A 19,628-nucleotide genomic window follows, 5' to 3' on the forward strand; every position below is an offset into this window, starting at 1 on the left:
ATGAACACAAAAATGCAGTAAAAAAGCTGGAACACACTTCCTCACTAGTCCAGCACATGAAAGCCACACTTCATAGCATCGACTTCAATGGCACCAAAACCCTAGCCACTATAGAAAACCCCAGCCACAGAATTATCAGAGAAGCCATAGAGATTGAAAAAAGACCTGAAAGCATGAATAGAAGAGATGATTCCACCAGACTGTCAATTATTTGGAAGCCTGCACTCACAAACAAAAAAAATCTCCACACCACAAGCCAGGCAAACACTTGGGCACAAACAGACTCCCCCTCATACCTCCAGCTCAAACACGCCCCAACCAGGCACCCAGATGAAACCTAGCTTCCTAATAAATGATAGCCGTCTGTTTACTCGGAGCCAAGCCGCACTAAAAGCCTCCAATACAGGAAAACAATGTTGCCAGCCAATCAAGACAAAAAAAGCTACAAAACAAACAGAAGATATTAGAAACACCAATCAAGCAGAACACAGAGACCAAGACCAACACTCCAAGACCAGTAAACACAGGCCAAGACTCCCAACCAATCAGGATGAAGAAAAAAACCATTCTGGCACAGCATAGGCTAGCACCAAATTTAAAACAGAAACGGCTGTGAAAGTCTGACTCACAGATGAACACAATACAGAAGCCTGATGATGGCAGATGAGATTCTGCCGAAACATTGCTACAACTTTAAAAGCACAACTATAATGACATGAGAAAATACCCGAACAAAGCTAAATACCATATATATTATATATATTTAAAACAATCCCTCCCTACCACTTTTAATATCTGGAAAAGGCTTTAAGGCTGGGAAAGGTAGAAAGAAAGAAAAGAGGATGACCAGCAGTAAGATGGATGAATTCAGTCACAGTGGAGATGAGTGCACCATTGGGACACTTGAAAGAACAGGTTAAGGACAGATCTGCTTGGTTTAAAAAAAACTATGTGTATGGTTGATACGATTCAAAAATAAGTTGATGTCACATAATCAAACCTCTTTTAAAGCAATGAATGCAGGGATAAAGAAAGAGCAGAGAAGCCTCCATTTTGCCCAATAAAGAGCTCAAGTTGTGATGAACCAATACTCAGTGTCCCAAAAAATATTTTAAAAATAAGTTCTTTGCCACTTCCTTTGTCAAATAATACAAGAACAAAAAGAAAATGAGCATTAATTTATCCTTGTGGGATGAGGTGCTGCGCTGTCTCTGATCCCTGGGTTTTGGCAGAGAATTGGCAGAGCAGTCTGGCAATCTTGGTCTGTGCTTAGAAGACCCAGGTTATTTTCTCTTGAGATTTCCGTTTTGAAAAAAGGCAAATGGGCTGGCCGACGGTAGGCTCATTTTCTGCACCAGGGGTTGTATTCCCAGTTCAAATGAGAATATGTGGTTCAAGATTCATGTATGGTAAATCTTTCTCAACTCTTTTCTTTCCCCTAGCTACAAAAGCCCATGCATTCATTAGGGTTAAGCTCAGGCATTTTCCTCCTTTTTACCTTTTTTTACTTTTTCAAACCACAGAGCTATATTTAAAAGAAAAACCAAATGCAGGTTTGACAGGCAGACAGGAGCCTGTGTATTTTTTTCAGAAGTGGACACTTCATGCTTATTCATGCACAGGATATAGAATTCTTAGCATCTTTGACTTGAAATAAGGAAACCTCCCCACAATAAAGACCTGATCTTGGGAAGACAGCCATGCAGGCAATTTCCAACACAGAGGATTGCTATTTGGTGTCATGGGGAGTCAGGAGTTGCCATGGAATCCATTTGCTTCTAAACCAGCTCCTCCTGCTGGAATACTTTCTCATTATCATTTCTGCCAGGAGCATTAAAAAGAGCCAAGTGGAAGAAATGCTGGGGTAAAGCAAAGTCACTCATACATCTGGAATGAGTCTAGAAATCTAAAATCTACATTCAGAGCTAGTTCCCAGCTCCAGGTCAGAAGAATGCAAATGGCAAATGTCCTTTGAAGTATTTTAAAATTGTTATTCCAAAACTTATAATAATGCAAAGCATAAACAATAGATTATGCCAGATGCAATATTCATTTTCTCAAGAGAATCTCCTCTTCGGTGGCCTTTTGTTCCCATTTTAAAGCTGGGGAACTGAGGTTGGAAAGCAATGGAAAAAACATCATGGTAAGAACTTAAGTTTCTCCTATTTGTGGTTGATTGTATTAATTGCATTGTTCATTAATACAATTGATGGCTTAGTGTAAGCTCTGCACTCAGGCAAGTGTTGTTTAACCATAATTTGATAGTGAAATAGCATACTATTGAATAGTCTGTGACATTTATCTGCATAGTAGCCATAAGAAGAATGCATTGTCTGTGATTGGGTCAAAATCTCCCAATAAAATAAAGCCAGGTTTCTTCAGTTTCCATTCAGCAATATTTTCCATTCCAAGGAGCAACTTAAAGATGCTTTTTTATTATTATCATCCCTCTGGGCAATTTACGCAATTAAAATTCTTTAGCTTTAGCATTGAAATTAGATCCCAGCTTCTTGAACTTGGAGACATTAGGAGTATAATTCATAAAAGATCAGGTACTTTAAAATACTATACTATTAAAGCCACTGGGACCTGAACACAGTTTTGGATAGTTTAATATCCTCAAAGATTATAAAGTATAATTAAAATGGGGTTCCAAGTTAGACATTTACTGAGGAGGGGAAGGATTACATCCTAGGCTTATGGTCTTGATGCTCAGGGATCATGCTATCTGTGGACATCTTCCAGAGTTGTTCCATCAAGGAATGATAAAAACATACTATTTATCATTTCTCCATTCATGGGGGGAGTGGGGTTTAAAGCAACCTTTATTTTGAAAATCCTCGTGGTTATATGTTATATATACCATATGTTGGAAATATTCAGAAGTACTTTCCAAGTACCAGTGACAACTTAAGAAGAAAACAAAGCATGAGATGATTACTTATCTTTGAATGACTGTATTGATTTTGCATCTCTTCTACACCACACCAGAATTATCTGCCCTTTCCAGATTTCCTGAAAACCTTCAGTGATCATAGGCAGTTTATTTTCTTCCGAATATTTCAAGCCATTGTTTTCATCCCTATGTTGTATGTTGTGCTCATTTTTAAGAAGGTTTAATTGGAATGCCAAAAATAGCAGCTGCTGATGCTATCTATATCTTTCTTCATTTTGACACTTTCTCCGAAAATGCTAACCTTCAGGGGTAAATACAATGAAATCCCTCATATTTGTCTATAGTCATTTATTGCCAGTTAGATTTGTTATTGTGCATTTGTTAGGGAAGTCAACACCCCTTCCCTTGCAATATTGACTCTTAGTTTCTCTTAGTTGTTTACTCTCTAAACTCACACACTACTTTTTATAATAACACTGTTAGAATATTTAGCAGTACACGTCATATTGCTTCACTTAACTTCTCTTTCTGTTCCATACACACATCTATTCACTGCTCACAAGTAACTATTACCACTGCAATATGCCCTTAATAAAAGATAGTTTTGTAAAGCAATTAGGCATATGACAATTATAACCAGAAAAAGAGAAATATTTCTAATAATAATGTATTTGATCATTGTGAATCACTCAAAGCCATTAGAAAACAGGAGGTATACAAGTTTAATAAATCATCATTATCCTCATCTCAGGAAGAACCAAAAGCCTTGTTACAATGCTCAGATTTGTGTAAATTTCTCACTAGTTAATAAAAAGAAGGGTAACAATGCTGGAGAAGAGTGTTTTAGCATATCTAACAGGGAAGGCAACACATTCACTAGAAATGTGACAACCCCAGGATGGAATCAATGCTGCAGAAACCACATTTGTAACAGCAATCTCTTTGCCAACATGAGGAAGCGTGAATAGTACTTAAGTCAAGAGTGGGGGATGTGGTCTGAATCTTTAGTTCAGTGGGGCTTATTATTAGGAAAGGGGTGCCTATCAGGATTGTAATCCGACAGTGCAATTTTGTACACAGTAAATCAAAATATCATTCTGCAGAATTCAACCTATTTCTTGGTAAATGGGAAAAAGAACTCCAGTCAACATTTGAATCATCATCACTTACCCAAAGCTTGTGCTTAAATAAATGAGTATTTGGATCCCAAATCCCTTCTCACTTTGATAGTATTTCCAAAGGGCCTGTCTGGTGCAATGTGTTGGCAAACACACATCTTTTAAGTTCCTACCTTTCAAATATAAGAAAACTATATTTTGTTTTACTTGTGGTTTTATTAGAGTTGTAGAATTGTTATGAATTGCTTTCTATTCAATCAGAAAAATGAGCTATATATTTTATAAGTACAGTAAAACAGGGAAGAGTCCATTTCTAAAAGGGATTAGAATGAGGTTCCTCAATAGACTGTAATATAAATATTCCACTTTATTTACAGTACTATACAAAGACTCTAGAAAAAGTCTAAGCATCCTGGTATCTTCCAAGTATTATTTGTGTGTGTGTGTGTGTGTGTGTGTGTGTGTGTGTGTGTGTGTGTAGAGAGAGAGAGAGAGAGAAGGGGGGGGAGATTGTTGGGTGTGCTCCCATAATTCCTTGCCATTGTTTATGCTATCTGGAGCTTATGGGAATTGAAGTCTAAAACATTCAGACATTGCCTTATTCTTGTTTTTATGTTATAAGGTGACCTATTCAAACTAAGCAATTTAATTAAAAAGAGATTCTAAAAAGACAGATTATTCTACCCTAAAGAACATGCTGCAGAAGATAATAATAATATGATTAGTTTACACCACAATTAACAACTATGATTAAATGGATTACTGAAGGCTGACCAGCAGGCTAATTTAAAGCATAGTTGATTTCTTTATAATCCAATATTTCAAACAGGCAAATCTGTTAAAAAATAAAATCTGTTTCCAGTAAAGCAGGTTAACAACTGTATGGACACATCTGTGAAGTTTTCTTGTCTTGCCATATCTATCTTCAAGAAGTTGGACAACTTCTAGTCCACCCCACAGCCTGGCAAGTTTTTGATGATCTCCTATCAAGCATTAGTCAGATCAAAATCTACTTAATTTTTCAAGATCAGCAAAGGTTGCTCAAGTTCTGCCAACTACATTAGTTGTCCTGAGTTGTTAGATAGGAAATCTGTTCAAATTCACTTTGCTGGGGCATTCTTTATATAGAGAGCTCACCATAACAAAACACATAGTCTGGAGTCCAGCATAGGTAACTGAGCCCACAACAGATGAGGATGAATCCAGAATATTCTCAGATATTTCCTTTGAACCCAATTCTTCCATTTGTGAAAGTGTGTTTTGTGCATATTAGCTTGTCACATGAAGATACGTCCCACTTTACTTCAACAAGTTGGTGTAAGTGGTTCAACTCCAATGCTAAATCCTACATCCGGACACACTGTAATTTGCCCTTCCTCCAAATCAAGTCCCAAAAGAACAGAATGGAGGATTCCCAGTTCCTCAAGATGCCCATAGGCTACTGTTTAGTTTCACACTGGGTCCAAATCTTGGTATGAATCATTTGATGAACTGCATGGATTTCTCTGACAGGGTGACTGGGAAAATAAGCTTGTGCTGGCATAGTTAGTAGTTAAGTGTGAAGAATTTAATTAAGATAACTCCTGGACCAGCAGGACTCTGGGCTAGCAGAACCCAGGCCAACAGTTCATTAATCATATAGGACTTAGTTTACAGGATCAAGAAAGTTGGGAGAGTAATTCAAAACAATGGTTTTCCTTCCTACAATTACTCCTTAGCCAGGAATACCCAAAAACCTGAAAAGCAATTAGGGTGGGAGAAGAGTCCCAGAGACTCAATTTATAATCCAACCAATTTCTGTTTTCAAAGGTGGTCCCCCAAGGGTGAATAAACCTCTGGTTCTCTTCTTGCCCAGATAGGTATCTTGTATTCAAACACCCAGTGCCCATTTTGCAGCTAATGCTACCATCCCCTTCCTGGAGCTGACGCCTTAAACTTGCAACTACAATTCCTATTGGCCATTGAGAACACTGGGGGGCTTGTTCCCTCATCACAGCCTTCATGGATAGATGCTGCGATCCTTATACCCGCTTCACCTAGGTGCCTCTCCCTTGGCTCTTTCTCCTTCCTGCCACTCTCAGGCTTCCCAGAAGCCAAAGGAAACCGCTTTATTTCGCACAAACACTTTGACCCCGTTTCCGGCTTTCCTTCAGAGCCGGCAATGGCGGCGGGGCCTTCATAGCCGCGGCGGGAAATTTCCCAGCGGCTATTGGGATCCCCTATTGCCAACAGGCTTGGAAACAAGGCCAACCCGCCGGCCTCGGAGACATTTTAAGCGCTGTGCTTATTTCAGGATAAACGTATTCTAGGCCGCTTTGCACCTGCAGATTTGTTCCGTGGCTGAGTGGCGCTAAAAGAAGGGGTGGGGGGGAGAAACCTCGCTGTTGTCCGACGATATTTGGGCACAACGGCCGGCTGTGGGAATGCTAGAGAAATGGAACCGGCTTCTGAGGCACCGACCCATCCGGCGTCTTTCAGGACCTGCTTCTCGCTCCCCCGCGGGTTTGCCGTGTTTTTCCTTCGCGGTTCCACCCCTCCCCCCGTGTGTTTGCCGAGAAGAAGGACTCCGGCCTGACCTGCGGCTTCTTAGATCGTGAGAGGCAGTTTAACTTCTAGGGAGGCCCGACGTTGTTGAGAGCTTTGTCCCTTCTCCCTCCGGTTCCTCTGCCCTCAAGCCTCTCCCTTGATTTGGGAGGACATCGGCCGTTGGGCAATTTTGGAGGTGTTTCGACGCCGGGACTTGCCCGGTTTCTCCTTCGGGATTCAGAATGAGATGGCCGGCAAATCGGGATGGGACAACGTTACTCTGGCCCCGCCGTTCTCACCTGTTTCTTACTTGGTTCTGCTCTCCTGATCGTTTCATTTTTGCAGCGGGTTTTTTTTTTTTAAAAAAAAAGAGGTTGCTAACAGACTGAGCGTGGCAGAGATTTGTTTACATTTAGCGTGGCCCATAAACTGCCAAGATGCTGTCAGATGGTAATCGTGTATTTACTTCCTGCATTTGTGTTTCGGATTTGCTTCCGAGAGGCTCGAGAGACCCGACCGAAGGGTCTCCTTCATTCGCACAAAGGGGTTTTGGAAGTCAGCTCTGGTGTCCACTAGGTTTTTTAAAATAAACTAACAAACAGGTCTCCGATCCAGATCCAACGCTGCAATATACTGACTCGTTAACTGTGTTGTTAGAAATCCCGTTAAGGCAAACGGGATTATAAACATTCATTAGGATTGTATGCCGATGGAAAATCGGACTTTCGAATAACTGGCGCTAAAATCCAGCCATCCATACCTTAAAATAAAAAAATAAAAAAAGAATCACGCTTGAAGGAATTGGTTGATAGACTGGGCGGGAACTGCTTTCGACTTGGGAGTAGGAACACTTGTTACATCCGCATGATGGCATTCTGACTTCAGATCTTTGAAAGAACAATGAATGTCACAGCGGAAGTGGTAGGGACTATCTTTAATATACTTCTTCGGCTTTTAACTTCTCTCCAAAGACTCGCACCAGTATCGCTTAGGAAAAGGAACCCCCAATCTTACATATACATCATTTACACGATCTGATTCACGCACTAGGGTATTTTTTTTTACCGTGGGTGCTTGAATAAGTCACATTTCCTTGGCTTCACATAGCACGGTGAGCCACAAATCACAGGTCTGGGTTTATAAAATATCTCAATCCGAAACAAAACATTACGGCTTAATGTGGGTGTAAAGCAGATCCTACACGCGCGCGCCCACGCGAACACAAGTTTCCTAGTGAAACTTCCGAGCGAGCTGGGCCGAATGGGAATCTTCGCTTCCCGTTCTCACTCAATGGGGTATAATCTTACTTGGCGCTGGTCAACCATCAACGCATTCGGAAAACATCAGCACCTCACCTCAGAAGGCATCCTTCCGCAATTTCTAAATCTATCAGCTGTTGTGCATAACAAAACCCGGAGTAAGGGAAAGGAATACCTTTTGAAGCTACTCTGCGTGGTAAGCGGACTCCCATCTATTCAAACTGGCTTTCCCCAAGAACCTAGATCCTTGAGGCCGGCGCAAAACTCACGTGGGTTTTGAGCCTTACAAACCTCCTTGGACCGGGCCGTGTGGCCGTCCGTTCCCTCCAAAACCCCAAAAGATAATATTTTGAATTCACACATCTGACAAGAGGCTGCAGGGAATAAAACTCACAACTATGTTCTGCGCTAGATTTGCGTTCGGAGACGCTAAATTTCCTTACGATCAAGGCGATCTTGTATCCATGCAGGGGAGCATACGAAGATTCATAGTCGGCCACAAGACAATGCATTCTATGTGCATGTATGTAGGAGGGTACACTGGTCTTTGGAATTGTGTGTTGTTAACAATTCGAGCGAGATTTGAGCGGACGAAGGCGAAGGAGCATTTTGAGAGATCTGCAGCGTTGCAAAAGCGAAACGATTAGATTTTTGCAATCTTGCCGTTTGAAAAAGGAAAATCGGATTGAAACCCTGCATACTTCGCGAGAATCGACCGCATTCGATTCAGTGGGGGGTTTTTTTTCTCCAGGAACTAGCAGCTCTCGCGACTTGGCTCAGATTCTGTCTCCAACTTTCCAATACATTTCTTTCTAGCCCGGATCGCTACCCTCCTATCTTCTGCTTTTAAAGAGGGATAAAGTGTGTATGAAAGAATTTGGCTGTTCTGTTAAACTGAACCCCAGTTTCTGCCAACAGATTTTTCGTTTTATTACACCTTCAAGCCTGGTGGAATTAACCACCCGACTGTGGGTGGGACTGTTCCTGAAACAGAGAAGAGAGGCTTTTAATCGGTGCGTTGGGGAAGGTCGAGTTGTAAGATAGCCAAAACAATTCCTGTTGTATTCCCTATTCCCCGAAGAAGCAAGTTAAGTACCTCAAATCCAAATTCAGCTAATAAATAGAAAGCTGTTCTGCAAAAACATTCTAACGGCATATTTCCAATATTGTGGGATTCATTTCCAAGTACTTAGGATCGGATTCGTTAGAACAACTCGAGCTGCGGAACTAATCTCTGGGTTGCAATCTCTCTATTTCGTCAGTTGAACGAAATAACTTTTAAGACCTTCTCAGATTTCAAGTCAGCTAGTTCGTACATTAATATAGGTTTTTTTAAAAAGAAACTGGTAAGGTATAAGACCTTGCAAAGGAATGACTTTCCAGCACCAAATATATTTAAACACCGGGCTCCATAATTACTTATATTACACGTGTGCATTCTTTCCCCAGCGGTAAGTGGCGTCGCCTGATCTGCAAGACCTAATGGAAACTCGATATTTACTCGCGGGGAAGCTGTAGAAAAGTCTTTCCTACAAACTTTCCCAGTCCCCTCTTGCCAGAAGTAAAGGCCTTTTTTTTTAACCGAGCAGTGCCTTGCGGGAGAGAACAGAAAGACCCACTTGTTCCCAGTTTGCTCCGTTTCCCGGGACCGGAGCAGCAACGGCTCGTCCCCTCCCGCCCATGGGTGCTTTTCCTTATCCTCTCTCTGGGACTTCGCTGAAGAAGCGAGCCAGGTGTCCTTTCCCGCCTCCACTCGGGAGCCGAAGGGTCACAAACTGGACGCGGCTCCGGTGCTTTCAGGCCCGCACAAGGGTAAAAAGGGGTGGGCCCAGAAACGGGTGACGTAACTCCGCCGCTCAACCAGTAAGAGGCCGGCCTTTCGGAGTTCTCTTCCAATAGGGAGCCATCTTGCCGTGTGAGTGGCGTTAAGGCCGGGCAGACGGAAGCAGGGCTGAGAAATGAAGTTGGGTAAAAAGCCCTTTTGGCTATCCAGAAGTTTATTAGGCATTTCTCAGCCTGAAAATTAAGGATTCCTCATTAACTGTCGCTTCCTCCTGATTACAATCCTGGGAGAGCCGGACAGCAACGCTAGAGGATGAGAAGGCACAGATCCCTCTTCCCACCCGTGGGAGAAGAACTTTTCCACTTTTGACGGATCTCCCTGATGATCTTTAATAAAGTCTCGCTCGCCACTGTCACCTTGGGCTTGGGGAGTGCAGGTAGGTGGAGGGGGCGGCAGCTGGGGGAGGGAGAAACAGGAGACACCCGGAGGCTGCTGCGGTGGGAGGGGGGAACTGGGCGGGCGAGGGAAAGTAACTCTTGTCTTTGGATCGGCAAAGAGTCACCCTCGTTCTTCCCACGGGTGGTTTGTCTAGCTGAAAAGATGCGCTTTGGGGCTCTGCGTATCTCTGCCCGAGGGGAAAGGAGGGAGGGAAGGCAGGCGGGGACCGTTTTAAAAACTTCCATACCGCAAAAGAGCGATTTCGAAACTGGGGTGAATGGAGAACGCCAAGCGGTAAGCGATGACTTTGCGCTATGCTTCCACTTCTCCGGGGTAGCGGGGGCGGTGGGGGTGGGAGAGGAAAAGACTCCAGCTCCTGTTGATCCTGCAGCCGGTATTATTTGCCGTAGGGATCGCCATCCTCGAGTCGTTTAAGTAGGAGCTCCGGGTTTAAGTTGGGGCTCGGGATAATGACTTCCAAAGGAGACTTTGGCCAAGGCGTAAGAAAGTTGTCCTGATGATCAAGTAAGGCGTAAGTGGTTTGTGGATGGAGATCTATCTTATAAGGAAGTGGCTGGCTTGTAGCTTAGCTGAACGAAGCCGACCGTCCCCTCAAAGAAGGAGTGGCTGCTAGAAGGAAATGGGGAAGTTAGAAATTGGTATCTGAGCGTTTTATATGAACAGTCGTGCGTGGTCATTCGGATGGGCCGCTTGTCTCCTTATAACTCCTTTACATATAAATTACATATCGCACGAATGAACATGGAGAAAGTCCAGAGAGAGGGTGTTCTCCTCAAGACTTACTGCTGTAAACATTCCTTTCAAAACTCTGGAGCGAAGCTGAAAGTTATTTGGAATCGGCCAGATCCGAAACCGCAGGGGACAGATACCGCATTTTCCGACCGGTATCAATTCCTTTCGGCATTTCCGTACTAAGAGCCTCCAAGGGCCTTTAAATCCCCTCAACTCTATTCCTTTCCAATCGTTGCTTAAAAGCTACAGCAGTCTCCCTCGGTCTCCCCTTCGCAGCCTTGAGCTGCACCTATGGCAGAATCCTATGCTGAGTTCTTCCAAAGTCGCCCTAATGTATTTGTCTGCTTCATTAATGGGCGAAAGGATTCCCCCTTCGCAGATTTTATCAAAAGAGGAGCCTTGTCAGAATATTAACCTTTGACTTTTTCTGTCTCCCCGTCCCGCCGCTGTTGTCCTCACAGCTGCTTGAAAAGAAGGGTTCCTGGGTCTGCCGATTGCCAAAGGCCTGCGCCCCGATCCTTGGAGATCCTGAGAAAGAGGAAGGATGCCCAAAAGAGAAGCACTATGAGGTCTCCTGGGCGGAGGAGTTACTTTGGCCAACAAAAAAGGAAGAGAAGCGCCAGGGTCCTGGGCTAAATTTCTGAGAGTCAGTCAACCACGCCTTTGGGGCTCCTTCCCTCTGGATTCCTCACTTGATGGGTTCTCTGAGGCTTTGTTGAAATTGAGGGTTTCATAATGTTGCTCCTCAGCTGGTAAGGCCGCTCTGCACTCTCTTCCTCACCACTTGAACCCCAGCCGTAGGAGGTTTTGGCGAGATGGCTTAGACTAGGGACACCGAGCCGAGCCAAGCAGAGCTGGCGATGCTTTGCTGGGAGTGACCTTTCTTCTTGGATGCATCTGCGGATCTGGCTTGGTCGCAGAGAAGGAGAAAAAAAGCACCATGAAAGAGAAATCCAAAAATGCTGCCCGAACTAGGCGGGAGAAAGAAAACAGCGAATTCTACGAACTGGCCAAGCTTCTGCCTTTGCCTTCAGCTATCACCTCGCAACTGGACAAGGCCTCCATCATTCGCCTCACTACCAGCTACTTAAAAATGAGGGTGGTCTTCCCGGAAGGTAAGTAGCACCCCTCCTGAGCCTTTCATCTCTCTAATGCCTTAGGGAGAGTGGAACCAATAGGGTTATTCTTCCTGGCCGGGCCAACCTTGACTTCCACCTCTTTTGTCTGCTCAAGAGAACTTCCAGAGCGACTGACTAAGCAGTCCAGTGAAAAACTACTTATTCTTAGGGCAGAAGTTGTGTGGATTCTGCAGAAAGTTCTCTGGAGACTTTCCTCTTTTGTCTGCTGCTACTTCCTCCTCCTCCTCCTCTCCCCCCACCCCAAACCCTTTCATAGTCTTTGGTACATAGGACCTGTTTGGAACCAGAGGCACCTTTGTCAACACAATGAAGCTGGGAGCTCAGCTGCCACTTCCAGTGACTAAAACAAACAAACCATCCCACCAACTCCTCTCTCTGGTCAAGCCACGTGGATTGCCCCAGCGGGTATCTCTCTTTCTCTCTCTCTCTCTCTCTCTTGGGTATTTACGATAGAAAAATTTGGGAGGAGGGAGAAGGAAGGCAAGAAATTAATGCCAAGTTAAATATTGATCGAGATCCTAAGCCCTGGTTCCTATTGTGTGGACCAAGGTGGCACAACTCCAAGGGAGGGAAGAAAGAGAGATATACAAGAAAGTGAATATGTATGAATGTGGGCACATCTGGATCGAATATCCATGATCCCCGTTTGGAGACCAAGTAGAAATCAGTGTCTGTGCCTGGGTTCTGGGTCCAGGTGGTTAGGGAAATAAAACCCTTCCTTGGAATAAGTCCTCTTTGGCTAGGAAAGTCATATTTCATCCCAGATGAACATATTCTTATCTTTAGGGTGGGAAAACACTGTTGTCATGCCTGGCACAGGATGGAAATCAAAATCAGAGTGAGAAAGAGTCAGTGAACTCCACACTGAAGAAAATGAGCCCAGAAATTGGAATATGAGGCTTTTTTGGGTCTCTGGCCCTGCCTTTAAAGAAAAAAAAACAAATCCTTACAGGTAGATACAAGTCTAATGAGTTTTTCTAGTGAAATGTGAGCAAGAGAATTTTCTTTGCAGAGACCAAATTCTAGCTACCTCTATAACTGTTTCCTAAAGTAAAGGTCCTGGGTAGTTCTGTAAAACTAAAGACAAAGGCGTTCAGAATTTATCCACATCTGGAATAGTCTTATGAGACAATCCCTATGTAGATTTATCAGGAAAATTGATGTAGGATTCACATAAATTTATTCTCTGTGGATTTAAATTTTTCAAAAGGATTTGTTTTGTGTATTGGGATATATAACTACTTTAAAATTTTATTCTAGCCAGGGATTGGAAAAAGTCAGCAAAGATGGGCTGGCCATTGAGGTTTGTAGTTTTTTCCAGTGGAATTTAAGGGCACATGTAATATTATACAAAAATGTTGTCGTTATGAACCAGAGTAAGAAAACAGTAGATAGAGATTTGTATTTCCACATCTGTTAATGAAAGTGAATTTACAATCAATTTGTCAAGTTAGAATTTAATAGAAACTGAATCTTTGTCCTATTGCCTTTGAAATTTTTACAGATCCTTTAAAATGGAATTTCTTTCCAAGTAAGCTTGTGATGTAAACATAGAACATATGTATACATATGGGATCAGAACAACAAAGTAACTAGATTTGGGACAGGGATTTTAGCTGTTTCCCGTTTGACAATGCCCAATACAGTGTATTAGCATGACAGCCAAGCTGTTTGCACAGCAGGAAAGCCAGGTTATATTTCTTTAAAGTCCTGCTGACTTCAAGAGAAGCAGAATTTAACCGCTTGCTTGTACAACCACACTAAAAGGAGCGCGGGGAGGGCACAAGCGCTTGATTTGGGCTGGATCGTGACCAGCGAAAGATAATTGAATTGGGACGCTTTGAAATAAACTTTAAAAAAGATACCAAGTAGCCAAAGATTTCGAGAATTACGTGTATTTATGGAGGTTTACAGCGCGGGGATCAGCGGGATATAAAAACAAACCATTTGTTCGCAAGAAAGCCCTCTTTGCTTTCAATGAAAATTGTCTGCGGGTACCTGTGGGCGCAAAGAAAATGGGCTACCTGATGCTTGCACCCAGAGCCCAAAACCCGCTCTGCGGTGACCGAATTGTGCTGTCACCTTGGGAAAGCCATGCAAGTCAGGTGGCGTTTTAAAAAGACAGCCTGGGGAGTTTTAGCGTTAGGAAATCCCTCTGACCGGGAAACCCCTTTGAAAGAAAGCGGAGGCAAAGGCATTCCAGATTTGATTTTTAAATATATTTGCATCTCTTCGGAGAGCTTTGCTGGAGGTCACCTTTCCGGCGAATGCAAGCGGGATACTATTGTCGCGACGATTGTTATCCTTCTTGTGGTTCGTCGCACAGCCAGCCAGAGGTTTAGGCTGGTTTTGGCATTTTTCTCGAGGGGGAACGGGATTGGAAAGGAGCCAACGGGTAAGACCCGGTGCAGCTTCTCCAAGATGATTAGCCGCGTTTTTTCCCACCGCTTCTATCTCGGCGGGCTACCTCGGCTTCGTGCTTCGCGGCGGATCTGCTCAATTACTGGCACCTCCCTGGCGGGCTTGTTCGATCAGAAGCAGCATATGGTGCGGCTTGTGGCCTGCGAGTAATCAGAGCGGCCGGACGAGAAGGGGGTCTCCCGTCCCAGCATCTCCTGGCTTGGAAAGCCGCCGAATATCTGGGCTGGAAGGGGGTGAAACGGGCTGGGGAGGAGAGGTTAAGCCTCGGGGGAGTTAGCGCCGGCCAAGTACGAGCCGGTGGAAGCCGCTGGACTCCAACCGCACGTGGGGAGGGAGCGGTTGTCCATGGGGCAGCCGGAGAGCTGCTTGAAGGAGCTTGGTGGGACGAGGGTTGCCTGAAGGATAATTCGACTTCTGGTGGGCTTTTTTTTTCTAAGAGGGCATGTTGTCTACGCAGTCGAGTTTTGGGAAAGCGGCTCCGGCTTTTAAAGCGTTCGAATCCCCTGAAATCTATCCTGGCCTGAATAAGTCCCTTGGCTCGGAAAGCAATTGCCGGGGTGGTGGTGGTGGTGGCTTGTATTTCCCTTCCAGGTAGTCGTGGCACCTTCTTTAATGGCACGCTTTTCTGCGGCATGCCTCCCTTCTGAGATTTCTTCCGGGCCGACCGCGGTTCGATCCCGCATTTATTTCTCTTCTTCGCGGTAATCCTTTCCTTCTCACTCGCCTAAACTTCCTCCCAGGGCAGGCTTTTTAAACCTCCACAAATCCCAGACTAAGCCATCCCCGGCTGCCCGGGCCAGCAATCCAGAGCATTCGCCCGAAGAAAACGTCGAGGAGTAGAGAAGAAAAGGCGGCGGGCTGGGTCGGCGGGCAGAAGCTTTGGTTGCCTGTGTAAAGGAATCGATACGAGCCAAAATTGGGCGAGGAGAAAAAGCGATACTGAGTATTGGATTCTAAACACGCACACCTGAATCTAAATCCCATTGATTCCCAGGCAGCTTCCTTGCTTTTCACCAAGCGGATAGGATCCCCACCTTACAGGCTGAGCTTTCCAATATTTGCTCATCGATTTCAGTGAAGCCTATTTATTTCCAAGGAGGATCTGAGTGGCAGCTGCCTTCCTGCTTGTTTGTAAGGGCCTCACCTATTTACCGATGAAGTAAACCCCCTCGCTTTGAACCTACTTTAGGGGATAGAGCAAGCCCCGCACAACTGTATGAGAAGGAGAGGATCCCGTGGGTGGGGGTCGTGGGGAAAGGGTGAGTTAGGCGCCAATATAACGCTACAGGTGGTCTAAGAAGAGGCGGCGGCAATTTTGGTTTAAAAGTTTTAGATTCACTCTTTGGGGGACAGTTTCGCCTTCTTTTCACTCCGGTACTTCAATCGCTAGGCAAATACCGAACGATTGGAAAGCCAACCACTGTTCTTCGCTCTTTGTTAAGCCCCCACTTTAAAAAAAGGCAGCAAGGAAGCGGGCTCAGGGGTGGGGGATGTCGTTTTCTCGGGTTTGGACTCACCTGAAATGGAGGAGAAACTTTAAGGTTACTGGTCGGGAAAGGGTGTTGGGGGGGATGTTCTAGAGCGAACAATGGAGGATTGCAGTTACTCATAAGTATCTTTTCTTTCATGATCCCCACTGCCAGCCCAATTGGGATTTTTATGTAAGTCTCTAATACGGGTTGATGTTTCCTGATCTGAGGTTCCTCTTGGTTGGCCTCCTGATTATATTATGTTGGGCGGGGAAAAAAAGGGTCCGTAAGGGCCTTTGAATTTGATCTTGAACGGCCACCGGTGTTGGATTCACAGGGAAATCGGTCCCCCCCATTCTCCCCGACGATGCATAGGCGAGGAGGTAAATACCTTTGAAGGAATCGGTTGATCGGTTGAGGAGAAGGGCTGGCAAGCTTTTCAACGAAAAGCTGAGGCTGAAAGGTCGGGGTGGATGTCACAGGTTAGACCAGGCTGTGCCGCAAAGGCCGAGCTGAGTTCACTTCTCTCGCCAGCTCCTGACTCGGGCGGGGCCTGCTTACCAAACTACCCCAGGGATCCGAGAGTTCTTCGCTCGTTGGCATTGGAAAGGGGAGATTTGAAAGGAGTAAACCGCAGCGGAACCGACAGTTCTCTTGAATTAGAAAGTCACCTCATTCTGTTCTAGTCTCCTCCTCCTCTTCCTCCTCCTCCTCCTCTCCCCCCCCCCATCCCCAGAAAAAAACTGTGGTTCCTTTCAAGACTTCCACTTTTATTATGCCACAATCTTCCAGTTTGTTCAATATAATTGCTATGCCCAATCGGTAGATATACCCGTTTTTCTGCAAATGCACAGCATCCATTGTGCCGGGAACGGGGCCCTAGGATTTTCTGCTACTGTTTTTGTCATTTCACGATTTTTTTTTAAAGGAAGACAAGCCAACCGTTGCGCTGAAACCGCATTTCTGTACCCCTTTGCCTACTAGGAAGGCGTGGTTTAATACTGGCAGGTATGCATGTAGAATCCCTGGGTTGTGCTTTTCTAAAACTTAAAACGTGACGACCCAACGCAGAAAGTTATTAATCTGGTTCCATGGAAGGTTCAGACTCCTCTCTTACACGGCCCCGGGGAGATATGAAGAGGAGAGTTAGGCGGCAACCCTTCCTCGTTTATACCACCAAGTCAGAGAACAGGCTCCCTCAATCTGCTTTCGTGCAAATGTGCGTGGAGAGGGCGGTGGTTCATGCACCAGTTGGGGACGATGGGAAGGGATCCAGGTCGAAAAAGGGTGAGGTGGTGCGCACAGTGGTCTGTGATACCCCCCCCCCTTTTTGGGGTGATAACCCCGAGGGAACGGGGAGGTGGAGGGATTGATGGAAGGAAAGGTCGGCCGTCGGTTGGCTGTGGGAAAGAAGTAGACAGAGAGAGACGGCGGGGGGGGGCACTTTATTTTCACTGCTGGACTGAGGAGGGGGAGTTAAAATGCTATTTTCTGGGGGAGGAGGCGCCCCTCAAATGTTTAGATTTTGCATCCGGCCTGCTGCTTCCACTGAGGAGAGCTACAGAGAGAGCTAACAAAAAGCCCTTTGGAGATCTGGAAAGTTTTCAAATCCAAGCAGGAGGAGGAAACCGGGAGGCGGGGCGGGGGAGTCCTGGACATGCAACCGCGGTAGGAGCTTTTCACCGCGGCAGGACGGAGCCCTCTCCCAAGCCAAATCGCTCCCTAAAACCGAGACCGCTGGTTCCTCCAAAGGGAACTTTTGCTTCCCTAGAGCAGATGCCAATCTGGGAACACCTACAGAAAGCGGGCAAAGGTGTACGAGTCGATGCAATCTAGCCAGGGGAGGAGGAATAAAGGAGGAGGGTGTCCCCGGTTCGGCTGCTTGGGGCGAGCAAAGCCTGAGCAGGCAGGGATAGGGAACCGCTTCCTTTTTCGCCCCGGTGCTGGGACTCAAACGGCAGCGCCCAATCCCCCCCGCTTCCTTCCAAGTGAAGGTTCAGTGCCGGTTATTACTCTGCAAGAAGTAACAGTAACAACAACGTAGAGTCCGCTAGCCTGACTCTCCTCCAGAGTGCTGAGGAAATTATTCGTGTGATTGCTTTGGGGAGTTGTTTTTTTTAAAGAAATACAAAGCTCGATTTATGGTGAAAAAACTCCTGAAGATACTTTCCGTGCGATTTTCAATGAATATCGCCGAGTTCCCATTTAAACCAAATGGGCGATTGGATTTCTGTTTTTGACTCGGTTTTTGCAATTGTGATGTCCTTCCCTTAATAAAATAAATAATAAAACTTTGCCAAAATAATTCTGCCCTCTCGGAAAACAAATAATAATTAAACTGGCAGATGATACCAGTTTAATTACTGTTTTTTTTTTAAGAAGAAATAAAATTGCAGTAGACTTAACTTGATTCCTAAAGTAACTGACCAGGGTAGCATATTTCAACTGCACATCTGCTCAGAAATAAATCTCAAATAAGTTCTTATTTATCTCTTTGCTCACTTAAGTGTAGGCCATTTAAAATTGTTTTCTTAAATGAATGAATGAAAGCGGCTTAGATTTTCAATTCTAAAAGCAGGGTTATTTTCAGAGACAGAAGAAAGGGGAAGAAATCTTCCTTTCCCACGTGAGTGATTGAATGTTGTTTTTCTTGCTGCTCAGAGAAAGGGTTGAGCTTCGGGTTTCAGTATTTATTTCCTTACAGACGTTTTTCTCATTTAAGCTAACCTTTGTTTAATTCCAGTTTTGATCTGGACTTGAAATATGAAGTGCAGAACGAAAGTCGTCGCATAGATCTACAGAAGTAGATTTAAGGCAGAGGAAAACAGAGATCAGATTGATTGGCAAAGTGTGTGGCTGTGTATGTGTAGGGAAGGACTGAACCTGTCTTTTGCCAGAATAAGCATTTAAAATTATAATATATTCATTATATTCATGATCAAGGTAGCAGATCATCGGTCTTGTGAAAGATCCTACACATAATGCCTTTGCTTTTGTTTTTCCCTTGATGGATGCTTGTCTGAAATATGAAAAATGTCTTTTCCTTTGGTGCTATTTCCATGAAAAATCTGACTAGCATTTTACAGTCCAATAAAACCTGTTTACGCATTGCCCTGGTAAAATATGATTCTGCTCTCTGAATAACAAACCCATGATTTTACTCACAGCAGTCTTTATTTGGAGAAAGCTGCTTTTTCACAACCTGCTTCTGTTTTTCCTTTCACCAGACACCACAAACCATGGTGCTCATCAGATTTCCGCATAAGAAAAATCAAACTGGATTATTTGTATAATTATTGATAAGTAAAAGTAAATTAATTGTTTTATAGAGCTACACTGGAGAGCCTAGCTAATTATTTACAATTAGAATTGTAATAAATATTTTGTGATTTAATTGATTGCTTAAATAATTTACATTTGTTTGTTTTGGGGGGGAAATGGGGCAGATTTTCTCTACTACAGCAACCAGGTGATATGAGCATTGGATAAGGAATTAATATGCAGGACAGGGAATTAACAGAAAGAGATTTGGTTTGGCAATCCCCACTTTCAAAGAGGTAGGGACTTTGCCTTTAAAAGCCCCCCCCTTTTTTTCAAGCCGCTGTTCATTTATGGATGTGAAGGCTATTTTCAAACTAAAATTAAAAAACACATTTAATTAAGTAAACAACCAAAAAGGAATCAATTGGGGTGGCATAAGCCTTGCTTAGGGAGATTAGCTTTCATTTCAGTCCAGATCTGGCTACTTCACCTAAGGTTTAACGGAAATCCTTTTTCTCCGTCTATTTTGTTCCTGCCCACACTTCAGCGGACGTAGGTACCAGAG

General features: G+C 44.3%; 1 protein-coding gene across 1 annotated transcript in view; it reads left to right on the plus strand.

The window, feature by feature from the left end:
- The first annotated feature begins 11,618 nt into the window (after positions 1 to 11,618).
- Positions 11,619 to 19,628, plus strand: part of SIM1 (SIM bHLH transcription factor 1) — a 79,143-nt gene continuing 71,133 nt past the window's right edge. The window contains exon 1 of the mRNA XM_026726684.2: positions 11,619 to 11,888. Within this exon, the coding sequence (XP_026582469.1) occupies positions 11,714 to 11,888 (175 nt within the window). The 5' untranslated portion in view covers positions 11,619 to 11,713. The remainder of the gene's footprint in view (positions 11,889 to 19,628) is intronic.

The sequence above is a fragment of the Pseudonaja textilis genome, chromosome 1 (assembly GCF_049901715.1).
Source record: "Pseudonaja textilis isolate UNSWEBS1 chromosome 1, rPseTex1.2, whole genome shotgun sequence".
Lineage (NCBI taxonomy): Eukaryota > Metazoa > Chordata > Lepidosauria > Squamata > Elapidae > Pseudonaja > Pseudonaja textilis.